Source organism: Chlorocebus sabaeus, chromosome 18 (genome assembly GCF_047675955.1).
Source record: "Chlorocebus sabaeus isolate Y175 chromosome 18, mChlSab1.0.hap1, whole genome shotgun sequence".
Taxonomy (NCBI): Eukaryota; Metazoa; Chordata; class Mammalia; order Primates; family Cercopithecidae; genus Chlorocebus; species Chlorocebus sabaeus.
In genome coordinates, this window is record NC_132921.1 from 58,423,091 (window position 1) to 58,438,581 (window position 15,491).

Sequence of the window (15,491 nt, forward strand, 5' to 3'; positions counted from 1 at the left end):
TAAGTACAGGTCTTGTATTTCTAGCCATAGGCAGCATAAATCATCTGTACTTTTTTCATGCTCTAACCCAAACAGGATGGACCACCCTTCTCCCAAACATATGGCACATTTTCACATCTCTTTTTTCTCTGCCAACATCATTCTTACTTCCTAAAATGTCCACCTGTCTTCTACTAAAAAGTCAATTCAAGCCAGGCATGGTGGCCCACACCTGTAGTCCCAGCCCTTTGGGAGGCTGAGGTGGGTGGATCACCTGAGGTCAGGAGTTCAAGACCGGCCTGCCCAACATGGTGAAACCTCATCTCTACTAAAAATACAAAAATTAGCTGGGCGTGGTGGCACACGCCTGTAATCCCAGCCATTCTGGAGGCTGAGGCAGTAGAATCACTTGAACCCGGGAGGTGGAGGTTGCAGTCAACTGAGATTGTGCCACTGAGCTCCATCCTGGGTGACAGAGCAAGACTCTGTCTCAAAAAAATAAAAAATAAGTAAAAAGTCAATTCACTTCCTTCTTATTTTTCACTGAGGCCAAAAAGTGACCTCCTCCATGTCCTCTTTCTTGGAGCTTCCTCAGTAGAAGTGACCCCTCTGTCCTCTGCACTTTCCTGGTTCTTTGCTCATCTTTCCCTCTCTCATGCATTAACCACATTCTACTTTTATATCATAGTCATCTTTTTTGTCTGTCTCTCCTGAGGATGAGGGCCGTATCACAAATCAATGTTCGTATTTCCTGCAACCTCTAGAGTTGGCCAATGACTTGTACATTTCACTTAAATTAATAACAGCTAATATGTTTTATACAATTACCATGTGGTAGACCCTGTGCTGTGTGCATTGCAAATGTTACCTCATTTCATCTTCATAGAAAGTTTGTGAGGAAGGGACCATGCTGAGTTAACAGTTAAAGAACCTGAAGCTCAGAAAAGAGAAAATTAGACCAAGGTCCACTCAGCTAGCAAGTGGAGAAGATTGCATGTGAAACCAGGGATTGTGATATCAGAACCTCTGACTTTACCTACAACTCTTCGCTGTGTGAACAAATAGATAAGCTCTATCACAGTGATTCAGCCCAGCACAGAAACTGCTTAACTGAAAAGTGACGAAACGAGGTTCCCTTTCCTTTAGCTTTTAGGGGTTTTTAATTGCATTCGCATTTCAGACAAGTGTGATTAGTTGCTAAGAATATGATCTATTAAGTGGAAGCTCAGATGAAATCTTACTTTGTTGAGTCACTTCAAATGTATCAGATACTTCCAGGAATTCCCATTTTTTTATGAGAACTAAATTAGTCTATTATTAAGAATAGTAAAGATAAAGGAAAAGGGAAGGAAGAAGGAAAGCCTGCATTCTCCAAAAACAAGACCACATGAGGCTATAATGGCGTGGTTTTAGAACCAGTGGAAGGCAGTGCTAAACCCTAGTATTCTGTCCCTAGGTTACATACAAAAATGAAAGACAAGACACTGTAGAGATGAAGAGTTGCGTGGTCAGTTCTTATATGTAGTTCAAATAACCTATTTGTTTCATGTTTCAATTATATTTTTAATGATAAGCAAACTTCCTTAGGGTGTCTTTCATCTCCAGGGTATGTGTGTGTATGTCTGTGGTATAAAATAGGTCACTGGCTGAGAGTGGTGGCTCATGCCTATAATCCCAGCACCTTGGAAGGCTGAGGCAGGTAGATCACTTGAGCCCAGGAGTTGGAGACCAGCCTGGGCAACATGGCAAAATCCTATTTCTACAAAAAAAAAAAAAAAAAAAAAAAAAAAAAAAAAAAAAATTAGCTGGACATGGTGGCACATGCCTGTAGTTCCAGCTAACCAGGAGGTTGAGGCAGGAGGATCACTTGAGCCAGGGAGGTCAAGGCTGGAGTGAGCCATGATCATACCACTGCACTCCAGTCTGGGCGACAGAGTGAGACCCTGCCTCAAAATAAATAAATAAATAAAATAATGTAGGTCACCAGGTCCATTTGAGGTAAATCAAAGTATCCCCCAAACAGAGACATTTATTATATTTCAGCCCACGGTTGTGGCTTCCAATGTTCCCAACATGAGTATTTTCAACACTGGAACTCATTTCTTCCACAGAATAAGAAAGAAGAAAGATACTAGTAATGCATTCTAGTCACCACTGACTAAGAGTTCAGGGCAGGGGGTGGGAGGTAAATACTCTTTGTCACACGCTTTCTCATTTACACAAAAGAGGAAGAGTGTGTTCGAAAGCCTAGGAGCTGCTGGAAACAGTGGTTAGCTGCAGACAGGCTCTAGGATATTTCTTTGGTTTTCGTAAGGCCCTCCTGGACCCGGCATTCTAGGTAATGCTTCCGTACTTGTGTCATGCTCAGTTCCTCTGTCTTGTTGAGCAACAGAGATGTCTGTGGCTCATTCCGAACGAGTTGCAAAGAAACTGAATCTGAACTATTTCTCTAATATACCTACTCCGAAGTGTTTCTACACCTTCGATTCGGGAATTGTGTTTTTGGGTGAAATGGAGCTGATAAGTAAACAAGAGCCAGTTTCTTGAAAAGATTAAGACAAAAGTAAAAGAAAACAAATATATGCCCCACCTCCCAGTCCCACTCCTACTTCTCACCCCTCAGTCACTCCACCCCAGCGCCTTCTGGCCTCCAATGCACCACCCACCCTTCTGCCTCAGATCCTGCGCACCTGCTGTTCCTTGGCGTGAAATGCTCTTCCCCAAGGGCGCCTTCTGTTTGCTCAAATGTCTTTCTTTTTTGTTTTGTTTGTTTGTTGACACAGTCTGGCTTTGTTATCAAAGCCAGAGTGCAATAGCATGATCTCGACTCACTGCAACCTCCACCTCCTGGGTTCAAGCGATTCTCCTGCCTCAGCCTCCTGAGTAACTGGGATTACAGGGATGTGCCACCATGCCCGGCTAATTTTTGTGTTTTTAGTAGAGATGGAGTTTCACCATATTGACCAGGCTGGTCTCGAACTCCTGTCCTCAACTGATCTGCCCGCCTCGGCCTCCCAAAGTGCTGGGACTACAGGTATGAGCCACTGCGCCCAGCCTTCAAATGTGTCTTTCTAAGTAAATTCTAGCTCCAAGGTTTAAAATTGCAGCCCCACTCCCAGCACACTCCCTTTCCCTCCTCTCTGCGTTTTTTTTTTTTTTCAGTAGCAATTATCACCCTCTAAAATACTATATAATTTGACTTAGTTATTTTTCTTGTTTATTGTCTGTCTCCATGCCTCTGCTCCCATTAGAAATAGAAGCATCGTGAGGACAGGGATTTTCACCTGTATTTTTACTGCTTTATCCCCAGCACCTCAGAAAGTGCCTGCTTCAAAAGAAATAATTGTTGGATGAACAAATAGATGAGGATGGAGAAGCCCAGTTTGCTTTAAAATTGCCACCCATTTGACATCATCCCTTCTTTCTAAACCAGCTAAGAAGCTACATCTTCCATGAGAACAGGCAATCAAAAGATGGGAGGAGCTAAAATCCCCAAGTAAATCCTTTGGGACACCAGAGGAATGTGTGGATGATGGTGAGCGCACAGAGGGTGTTATGGCCTGAATGTGTATGTGCCCTCCCCAAATTCACATGTTGGAGCCCTTAACCCCCAATGTGGCTATATTTGGAACTAAGACCTTTAAGGACAAAATTAAGGGTAAAAGAGTTCATAAGAGTGGGGCCCTGATCCAATAGTGTCCTTATAAGAAGAGACAACAGAGAGTTCGCTCTCTCCCTCTGTGCACACTCAGAGAAAGGCCTCGTGAGGACGCAGGTAGATGGCAGCCATCTGCAAGCCAGAAAGAGAGCCCTCATCAGAAACCAAAATTGGCCAGAATCTTGATCTGGAATGTCCCCGGCTCCAGAAGGATGAGAAAATAAATGTCAGTTGTTTAAGCCACCCAGTCTAGGGTATTTTGTTACGGCAGCCTGAGCAGATGAATACAGAAGGCCAGGAAAGAGTCCTGAACTCGGGCATACAAGTATCAAGATAAACTTTGCCATCCTGAACACTTGGTTCAGGCTCTGATAGCAGCAACCATGCTTATCTGCTGAAGATCCTGTCCAGCCGTCTGACACATGGTCATGCAGGCCACAAATGCCAGCGCAACATGGGGATGAGAAGAAAGTACCCATAAATGGAAAGACTGATCACATGGCAACACTTTTATAGATATTGATGTAGATACAGATAGTATGTGTTTCCCAGACTAGTGTACAGATGATGTATATTTATATAACATCCAGTATAGCTAGTACTAGAATTTTTCCTCAGTAAATCTTTGCTTTCAACAGTAAATTCAGCCTGAGACGCTAGCAACTCAGGTGCCACAAATTTAGATTATCCACAGAGGGCCAATTCTGAAACCTGGGGGAAGAGGGCATTCAGCTAGCAAAGCCACAGTTCCAAGCACATGTGAGGGTCTAATCTGCCCTGCCATTGTCATACGGCTCTGGAGCTCTGGATCTCATGACCCCAAATGTTAAGAATCAATGGCTTACAGCTGTAGAAAACCTCTCACGCGTTCTGCCCTGCACGCTCACCGCCTCCACGCCTTCTTCCCGGCTCAGAGACAAAAGGTTTTCTTCCCAGCATGGCAAAGGAGAAAGAACAGCATTGGCAGCAAACTTGAATCCTATTACAAAATGCTCCCGGGGACTGTGTCATGGTGAGCCCTGCGTTAAACATGCAGACCTCTGCATGAAGCTGGCAGGGGGCAGGGGAGATGTGAGGGATGAGGCCGGCAGGCAGATGAATGGAGACTCTGGCCTGCACCCAACTCCTTTAATCAGGAACAAAAGAAATGATCAGAATTATTTCTTCACCCACCAGCTGATGGAGGAGACCACCAGGACTGCTGAATAACTACATCTGCAGAGCTATTTTCCAAAGACGAGCTGAAGCCCTTGAGGGTGGGACTGCCATGATGCCGGCCTTGGGCCAGACGTGGAGACACTTTTACCTAGAACCATCTTCATTCAAAAGCTTCAGGCCCCAGGCTCTCTCAGCTGTCTCACCCGTCCCACCCTAAAACTGGGGCAGTCGGGACCTCACTCCCTCTAGGTTAGTAAAAACACTTCATCTATTTTAAGTGCTGACTGTCATCTAAAAGTCACAGGATCCTGTGAAGAAGGAAGAAGTGAAGGATATATGTATTTACAGTGGAACCTTCTCTATGTTCACATAAATAAACTCGTATATTTGTACATGTTTATGGGAGCACAAAGAATGATGTGGAAGGATCTACATCAAGCAGCAAATGTTGGTTACCTGAAGGGACAGAATTGAGGAAACAAATGGGGAGATAGTGCATTTTTTCAATACTTCTTTATGGGTTAGCTGCCTTTATCTGTCATTTCTATGCCATGACTCCTAAATCAATCTCCCAAACTAGAATTTTTCTCCAGAACTTTCAATGCAACATCAGAACCAGAGCCGCCCTGCCCACATACTTCCTGTGTCTTTGAAGAGCTCCATACTGTTCTTAGTCTCAGAAACCCCATCTTTAACTCAGCTTTCTCTTTTCCTGTCCAATGCCTGCCTCCCCCGCCCCCACCCCGCCTTAGCCGCTCTGCCTGCTGTCCCCAGCCATCCTAGCTTGGGTCCTAACTACATGATTTCTGCCTAGATTGCTGCAGGATGGTCTCTGAAACCGTGTCACCCCACACTCCAGTTTCCCCACTTCCTATGGTTCTTCCGATGCCTCTAAAGTAAAGCTTTGATCTGTTCAACCACTCACCTGTTTTAAAATCCTTAACTCTCCACAAGGCCTGCCAAATAAACTCCACTCCACACTCACGCTGGTATTTAAAGGCCCTCACTTTATAGATTTCAGCTTCATCTCTACGGCTCCCCTGCACCCATCTGCACACCAGCCAGCTCAAAGCTCACCCTTAGGAAGATAAGCGCAATGATTTTCTACCAGCATGCCTTTGCTCATTCTTGGAGCAAAGAATCCTTCGTCCTATCTCTGACTATGGAAATTCTATCCATCCTTCAAAGTTCATGTTAAATGCCTTTATTCGCTAACTAAACCTGCTTTATACCTCCTCCAAGTGACCACAGCACTTGTTAGGTCTTGGTGGGGTCTCGTGTTACTCTATACTGCTATAGTCATTTCTGAACGTCTCTTGTCCACTCTTCTCATCAAAACCTCACTGGAAGAGACTAACCTAATCTTCTATAGATCCCTTGATTACCTAATAGTGCTTGCATACCTAGCAGTATTATACAGGCTAGATACTATACTAACATTTGTGACCTAGGTTGGCGTTGACCCATAGCTGCAGAAAAATTAAAATAAAAAAAAAGGAACTAACATTTCTTGAGTGACCACTGTATTCCAGGGAATGAACTAAGTATTTTATGTGTTTATTTCATTTTAACTAAATGTAAGCTTTATGTAGTTATAAACAAAAATAATCTGAATATGCCAGATTAAATTATACTAGAAACTCCTATAAAACAATATCATCAGCTGACATTTCTGTACATCTACTTATCATGATAAGCATTGTTTAAAAATAATCATCAGGCAGTGAAAAATTACAAAGTGCATGTTTTCAAAGAAAGTTGGTTTGATTTCTATAGTCTCTTAATGATGATATAATGCTGTGATATTATATGCAAGGTACTTTACGGTTGGGTATATTTTACAAAATTCTATGCCACATCATTAAATTAATACTATTAAACATATTATTCAATCTGAAATGCTATTTTCTGATTGTACTGGTTACTAGCATATACATAATTTCTTATTACTCCAACATTGTGATACCGAGAAAACCATATTTACTTGAAGAGGAATACTTATAAGTCTAAACATACGAGGAAAATAGCACCAGAAACAAGTAACTCTTACATTAAAATTTTGGAGCTGTTCTGGACTTATCTTTATTCTATAAAAAGAAAATAAACTGTTTTCAGCTGAAAATTCCCCTGCCACACGGATTTACATATGTATAACACTCCCTTACAGTGCCATTTAGCCCCCTCCAAACTTTAATACTTAAACTTTTTGGGTTTATTTTTCCCCCACCATATACAGTCCCCTGAAATAACAGAAGTTTATTTTAAGGTTTTAGAGATAAATTAAAATCAGAAAAGATTATCTTAAATAAAGACATATAACTTACCCACAAAGAAGTCAGAGATGGCCAAGTTAAGAAAAAAATAACTACTTCGATGTCTAAGGTTTTTGTCCACTACAAAAGCTAAAATGACCACAGCATTTCCTAGCATTATGGCAAAAGCTAGTAAGGACATAAAAAATGCTAAAGTAATACGAGTGCTTAGTGATAAGTTAATTGTGCTATTAGTATCTGGCATCACATCAAATGATGAAGAAGGTCAAATTAGCAAATTAATCCAGCCAGACAATTCTGACAAGTATGTTTTCTAATCGGATACCTAAAATATGTAGTCTTCTACTCAAAACGACAGTTTTAATCTAATACTGATCTCATAGAACTTCCTGATTCTTGATAAAGTAAGCTTGTGGTAACAGTTTCCCTTTAACTGACACTGAAAAACTATTTCCAAAAAACAGTGAAATGTTTTACCTTAAACATTTTACTGTGATTCATCCATCTCCCATTTTTAGAAGAAAATTATATAATCTATAAAATGTAATCATTATATAGGTAATAAATTGGGCTCACACAAGGTTCATTTTTGTTGTTGTTGTTGTTGTTGTTGTTGTTGTTGTTGTTGTTTGGAGATGGAGTCTTGCTCTGTTGTCCAGGCTGGAGGCCACTGGTGTGATCTCGGCTCATTGCAACCTCCGTCTCCCAGGTTCAGGCGATTCTCCTGCCTCAGCCTCCCAAGTAGCTGGGATTACAGGCACTCATCACCATGCCCAGCTAATTTTTATATTTCTTGTAGAGACGGGGTTTCACCATGTTGACCAGGCTGGTCTTGAACCCATGACCTAAAGTGATCCACCCACCTCGGCCTCCCAAAGTGCTGGGATTATAGGCATGAGCCACCACACGCGGCCATTTTTAAAACTCATGTAGATTCAGTTAAATATTCTCATCTGGCCATGATGGAGTAATTGGGGCTGAATTTCATGGTCCCATCTGAAACAGCCAAAAAATTAGACGATGGTTTTCAAGGCACTTGTCATTAACAAGGAAGGACAGTGATCCCTGAGGGAAGGCATGAGGCCGGCAGTTGCCCCAGCTTACTGCCTTGAGAGTTCCCAGGGCCTGAGCAGAGAGGGGAAATCTAGGCAGAGCCCAGGAGACTCCCTGGAATGAGGAAATGGAGCTGAGAGTACAGGAGTACCAGAGAGGAGTCTGAACTGCAAAGCCGCACTGAGCAGAACTCCAGAGATCTGCAGAGGACCCCCTTCAAGTATTCAACAGAGTACTGATTAGCACAATGTGGAGGAACCGCTTTTAGGCAAGAAAAAGAACCACTCGAAAATATTACAGGCAATAGTACCCAATGCTCACAGAGGACTGGTTATAGTGCCTGCTCTTATTAGCCAAATGGAAAAAGTTCATAATTCATGGGACGTTGGGTAGTATACTCAGAAGGGTCTTGCCTCAGCAGTTAGGAATAATTAGCCCTATACTAAATATTTCTTGGGTTCTTCCTAGAAAATCTGAAAAGCAAAACCTGAAAGTTTTAAACTATTTCCAAGTAGCTTATTTGCAACCCTGAACACAGCTCAAGAATATTTATATAACATAAAAATATCCAGTACCCAACAATGTAAAACTTACAATGTCTTAAATCCAATTAAAAATTATCTGACATGCCAAGAAGAAGGCAAATGTGATCCATAATAAGGGGAAAAACATCAATCAATTGAAGTCAACTCAGAAATGACACAGATATTAGAATTAACAGACAAGAACATTAAAATAGTCAGATGGAATATGGAAAAAGGAAAATGGAATATAGCTGTATTCCATGTTTTCAAAAAGATATGTAAAGATATAGAAGATTTTAAAATCAAACATCTAGAAATAAAAACTAGAATGTCTGGACTAAACATACATTGGAAAGGATTAATGGCAGAGATTGCAGAAGATAAGATTAGTGAACTTAAACATGTAATGATATAATCCATCTACAATGAAACACAGATATAAAAGAGATTTTTTTTTTAATTAACAGTGTATCACTAAGCTAGAAGGCAACTTAAGTGACCTAATATATGTCTAATAGGAGTCCCAGAAGGAAAGGAGAAAGGAAACGACAGAAAAAAATTTGAATAATCAGTGGTTAAAACCTTTCAAAATGTGATGAGAACTATAAACCAAGAAGCTCAATGAATCCCAAACACAAGAAACAGAAAGAAAACTACAGAAGGCATATCAAATAAAATTGATCAAAACCAGTGTGAAAAAGAAAAGTTTAAGAACAGCAGGGGTTGAGGGAGGACACATAACATACAAAATAAGAAAAGTATGGGTGTCAGCATGTTTCTCATCAGAAGCAACAGAAGCAGAAAAATAGTGGCTGCAATATCTCTCTAGTGTTGAAAGGAAAAAAAAAATCAACCTAGAATTCTATATTTAGCAAAAAAAAAAAAAGTTTCAAAAATAAAGACAAAATAAAGGGTTTTTAGATATATGAGAGCCGAAATAATTCACCATCAGCAAACTTTCTCTACAAGAAATGTTAAAGGAAGTTCTTCAAGCAGAAGGAAAATGATGCCAAATGAAAAAATGACTCTATGAAAAGGAAGGAACATTAACAGAAATGGAGATTTTCTTGCTGGCCCTCCTAATAGAACATAAGTTGCTACAGGGCAGAGAATGCACTTTGTTTCATTTTGTTTTGTTTCTTTTTTGTTTAAGTATGTGCATAAATCATAAATTGATAATTGAATAATGTTTACAAGTTGAGCATAACCATATAACCACCACTCATACCCCTTTCCAATTACTTAGCCCTCATGGGTAAGCGTTATCTGGACATTTAAAAACATAAGTTAATTTTGCACACTTTTATTTTATAAATGTAATTGTACATTCAAAAATTATATAAAATATTTCTTCATATATATTCATTCCACATGATCCACATTTGGTTGATTAAATTATTTAAAAATCTTTACATTCTGCTCTATTATAATTTATTAATGCCATTTGCTTGTAAATTGATTAAAATGAAGATAAAAAGTAATTAATTGTTGTATTAGTCCGTTTTCACACTGCTATAAAGACATACCCAAGACTGGATAATTTATAAAGAAAAGAGGTTTAATTGACCCCCAGTTTCGCATGGCAGGGAGGCCTCAGGAAACTACAGTCATGGTGGAAGGGGAAGCAGGCATGTCTTACATGGCAGCAGACAAGAGAGAGCATGTGAGCGCACAGTATGGGTATGGGGGAGCTGCCCCCATAATCCAATTACTTCCCTCCCTCGACACATGAGGATTACAATTCAAGATGAGATTTGGGTGGGGACATAGCCAAACCACGTTAATTACATTTTCCCTTTCTTAATAATTTCACTGGGGGAAAAAACAACTAATCATAACCTGAGCCAGAAGCTCCTTTACTGGATAATTCCAACTAATATGTATTCATTAGATATCCACTTCAAAAGCAAGACCAGAACCAGATTTTTTTAAAAGGCAAATACCTGAGTTCAGAACCTACATCTTTTTCAGTTTAAAATTCACTGCCAGAAAGATGCAGTTTCCCACAGGAGAAAGACTCTGAAGAAGCAAGGAGCAAACTGAGATTCTCCCAACCCCTCCCATTCCCGTACCTCAGACTTGAGAGAAACAGAATTTTGGAAAACTTTTTTTTTTTTTTTTCTTTTTTGAGACACAGACTTATTCTGTCACCCAGACTGGGGTGCAGTGGCACAATCTCAGCTCACTGCAACCTCCACCTTCCGGGTTCAAACGATTCTCCTGCCTCAGCCTTCTGAGTAGCTGGGATTACAGGTGTGTGTCACCACGCCCGGCTAATTTTTGTATTTTTTGGTAGAGACAGGGTTTCACCGTGTTGGCCAGGCTGGTCTCAAACTCCTGGCCTCAATTGATCTGCCTGCCTCAGCCTCTCAAAGTGTTGTGCTGGGATTACAGGTGTGAGCCACAATGCCCAGCCAATTTCTACCTTTTTAACTAACTGATCTAAACTGAAGATTAGTTAAATCTTAGTAAAGTGAACTGATGGCACTCAGTTCACTGCTCCCATAGGCAATAACATGCAAAATAACATTGTATTCAATGGACTTATATTTATCACTTTCAAAGTCGTGGGTTAATAGGAAATTGAAATGGATAACTAAAATACCTGTTTAAGAAAGTGGGCGTAACAAAGAATCAAATGGCTAGTCTATAAGCCTGCAGCTTTGTGTTTTGCAACTGAAGGTGAGGGGAACTAAAGGTGAAGTTCCATTAGGTAAATAATTATATCTGTTGGTGGAATTAGGGAGAAAGAGATAAAGAATGAAACAAGTATTTGCATATGACCTTCCCTACTTCACCTCTATTTTCCTTTTCAACAATGGATCTGGTAGTCCTTGCAACCAGGGTTACCATTAAGAATCCCAAAATCCATGTCAGGCATGGTGGCTCACGCCTGTAATCCCAGCACTTTGTGAGGCCAAGGCAGGCAGATCGCAAGGTCAGGAGATTGAGACCATCCTGGCTAACACGGTGAAACCCCGTCTCTACTAAAAATACAAAATTAGCCAGGCATGGTGGCATGCACCTGTAATCCCAGCTACTTGGGAGGCTGAGGCAGGAGAATCGCTTGAACCCGGGAGGCGGAGTTTGCAGTGAGCTGAGATCGCGCTACTGCACTCCAGCCTGGGTGACATAGTGAGACTCCATCTCAAAAAAAAAAAAAAAAAAAAAAAAAAAAAATCCCAAAATCGTATAATATTCCAAAACAAGGTTATATATATATATAAATTTGAACCTAAATGCAAAAATTCCAAAGAGGTTGATGGCATGGATTATCTGTTCCCTGCACTTTGCCAGGGTGGGGCTGACTATGCAAATGTTTTGTTGCTTCGTGGAAGGACAGTACCCTTTCTTTGTATGTATCCAGTGTGATCCCCTACTATTGGGAATGACCCCAAAAGGAAACCCTGGAATATCTCATTTTGTTACCAAAAATATGGGCTAGTCCAGTGACAACCAGTGGGAACTGCTTTAGGAAGAAAGGTTTGGAATTCAATTAATGATACAAGGAAGAAAGGTGAAATTGTTGCTGAGGGAAGGGTAGTTAATAAGTGGATATTACAAAAGGGAAAATCTAATATAATTTTGGTGCCTTGAGAGACTCTCAGAGCAAAAGAATAATATTCTCTTTTAACTTCCACTCAGCGCCCCTTGCAGTATTCAGTTTTCCAAAATCTCTTTCTGAAGAATCAAGCAGTAAGCAGTACAGTAGCCAACTCAATGAATGTAACACACACTTCTGAGAGTGGTCGTCATCCTCAAAATGGATGGGCAGATAGCAGCTCTGACTGTAACGATCTGGAACAATACAAATATGGCTATGTCCTTTCGTTTCCATTTCACAGGATAGAGCTGTGGTCGAAAACCTGAATTGGGAAGCAAACGATGGAATATGTATCCAGTTGAATCTGGAAAACACTGATTACCACTAGTCTAAATGAACATTGTGCAACCATTGATTGTGATAATGAAAGTTTAAAGAAGGTACTGGGATATGATGGAAGACGTTCATCTTCAGCATGTCCCATCTGTCAAAACATTATGTACAAAAATAGCTCTTGTTCCTGTTATTGGGGGTGGAAAGCCATAAAGAGATGGAGGAACAATTGAGATACTTGGATCGCTAAGAAAGGAAAATAATTCAATCTAATTTGCAGGCTCAAGGACTGAGAATGAAAAATCAGGAATTCTATGTGGATGGGTATGGGAAGCATTATGGTATACCCAAATCAAAGTCCATTTAGAGGCCAGGCACAGAGGCTCATGCCTGTAATACCAGCACTTTGGGAGGCCGAGGCGGGTGGATCACTTGAGGTCTGGGGTTCGAGGCCAGCCTGGCCAACATAGTGAAAGCCAATCTCTACTGAAAATACAAAAATTAGCCAGGCTTGGTGGCCCATGCCTGTAATCTCAACTACTCATGTGGCTGAGGCATGAGAATCACTTGAACGCGGGAGGTGCAGGTTGCAGTGAGCCAAGATCATGCCACTGCACTCCAGCCTGGGTGGCAGAGTGAGACTCCATCTCAAAAACAAAACATCCATTTAGCAGTGAATACTACTCCTATGGCTTTAGTTTGAGGGAGTCAACATTGTAGGATCCAAGTTTATTTCCTAATTGTAAGAAAGAAGTTAGTACTCAACATCAACAGTGGGTCTGGTGGATCAAACTGCACTGACCTGCTTAATATAAGGGAGACTTCTGAGAATTCAGAGCTAGGCTAAGAGGAATTCATGAAGAAGAATTCCCTTTCAATGAGGAAAGATATTTTGAAGAGGAAAAATAAAAGACTTCTTGTATAAACGGAGAAACTGCAAGACATCCTCCTCCAGGAGGCAAGACAAGGATGGCAACTGAAATGACGACACAACACTGATGGAACGGGTCTTGCATTAGAGTGCACAGTAAGACCATATGCCCAGACCAAGTGACGGGAATGGGCTTGCATGTCACACAGCCGAGTTACAAGGTATCTGCATTCAAATGGAGTCTGAGCTATCCCAGACCCGGTGGCCTGGGATTCTCACAGCAGAAGCACAGGATACACACTTAGAGGAGGCTGATGTGTTTCCCAGTCTAAGACATTGGTAATTGGAGAATACAACATACTGAGGTGCTCCTTAACAACTTTAGTGCCACAAGTGATAGTGTAACTTGTGGGTATTGGACACATTTTAAATAGGACTAGACGACTTCCAATAGGGAATAAATAGGCCCTGTTGGGGACATGTCTCCTCCTGGGAAAATGTTATCCATCAAACCATATGGCCAGAGAAATGGAATTTATAAGAGGTTTGGAATCCTAAAATAACAGAGACATGGCCTCTAAGCTCCACTCCCATGAGAAAAGGCAGATTTGTTGGGAGAGACAAAATAATACGTCATTATGTCTGATTTATATTATGCCATGTATTAGAGTACTACAACATAGAAATCACAGGTAAATTTAATATTGTAGAGGCTAATAAAACTTATAATAATACTGAGGTAGTTGATCAAATGTATTGTGAGATTGAATTAAAACCCCCTCACAACACTATCGCTATGGAATAAAATTGGCCTGAAGAAGATTTAGACTTGATGAATTATTTTTAGGACTCTCAATCACTTATAGATGCATACCTGAGACAACAGACAGCTATAAATCAGAGAGGCAAAAGACTTATAAAGTTAGTCCAAAATATGAGCAAGTTTGTTCCATTTTGTGCTAGTAATTTATTGAGCTGTTCAGTTGTCTAAATCCACACCAAACCTTTACTAGGTATCATAGATGTTTGGAATTAGGTGCATTTGATTGTCCATGTGATTATGTGATGCTGTAATGCAAGTAATTGCTCTCAAACCAAGAGTTGTCACTTCATCTTAAAAAGGTCTTGAAGACTGATGGTGGGGGCAGTGAAACATGCTGCAAAGGCTCATTCCAGAAGGCTGAGTTGCTTTGCTAAAGTACCTGCAGACACTGACCCCTGGCCAAGACATGAAATGTACCGATTAATAACATCGGTTTGTAACATGGGTCTGAGGAGTTTCGGGCCAGTTTGTGCTTTTAGCATTGCTGACTGGTACCAGTGAGACTGATGATTTGCACCTGGTCTTCATGAGCCCCAAGAGGCTCTGTCATTAGGCCTGATGACATAGGAAGAATATGCCTGTGTGACCAGCAAGGTAAAAGAAACCCCAACTGAGGCTCCATTTTATGCTCCCTGGATTCAGGGTGTTTCATGCACATGTCAGCGGTTCCCGGACGAACAGAGGACGTACATATGTGTGGCCCTTACAACGAGAGGATACTGGAGGTCAGGCCTCAGTTCTTCAGACCCCTCTGCTGGTAAAGCAGCCTTTGTTTGGCTGAGACAAATTTCCTAACTTTAATGCTGGTGCTAATCTAATGGCCAACGCCATTTAGTAAGTCTCTAAGGAGTTCCAAATTTTCCCACATTTTCCTATCTTCCTCTGAGCCTTCCAAAGTGTTCCAACCTCTGACTGTTACCCAGTTCCAAAGTCGCTTCCACATTTTCAGTTATCTTTTCAGCAATGCCCCACTCTACTGGTACCAATTTACTGTATTAGTCCATTTTCACATTGCTGATAAAGACATACCCGAGACTGGGCAATTTACTAAAGAAAGATTTAATTGGACTTACAGTTCCACATGGCTGGGGAAGCCTCACAATGATGGTGGAAGGTAAGGAGGAGCAAGTTGTGTCTTACATGGATGGCAGGAGGCAAAGAGAGAGAGAGCTTGTGCAGAGGAGCTCATCTTTTTAAAGCAGATGTCATGAGATCATCAGATCTCATTAGACTTATTCACATCATGAGAACAGCACAGGAAAGACTTCCCTCCAT

At 41.0% G+C, this 15,491-nt stretch overlaps 2 protein-coding genes across 3 annotated transcripts in view; both read right to left on the minus strand.

The window, feature by feature from the left end:
• HRH4 (histamine receptor H4) overlaps positions 1-15,491 on the minus strand; it is a 39,392-nt gene that overhangs the window by 13,161 nt on the left and 10,740 nt on the right. The window contains exon 1 of one of the 2 annotated variants that reach the window (XM_007974424.3): positions 7,120-8,610. The exons of the other annotated variant lie outside the window; for it this stretch is intronic. Coding sequence (XP_007972615.1) covers positions 7,120-7,312 — 193 coding nt within the window. The 5' untranslated portion in view covers positions 7,313-8,610. Of the gene's footprint in view, positions 1-7,119; positions 8,611-15,491 lie in introns of those variants that run through there. 2 annotated transcript variants of the gene reach the window in all.
• IMPACT (impact RWD domain protein) overlaps positions 12,470-15,491 on the minus strand; it is a 41,617-nt gene continuing 38,595 nt past the window's right edge. The window contains exon 12 of the mRNA XM_073006415.1: positions 12,470-12,511. Within this exon, the coding sequence (XP_072862516.1) occupies positions 12,485-12,511 (27 nt within the window). The 3' untranslated portion in view covers positions 12,470-12,484. The remainder of the gene's footprint in view (positions 12,512-15,491) is intronic.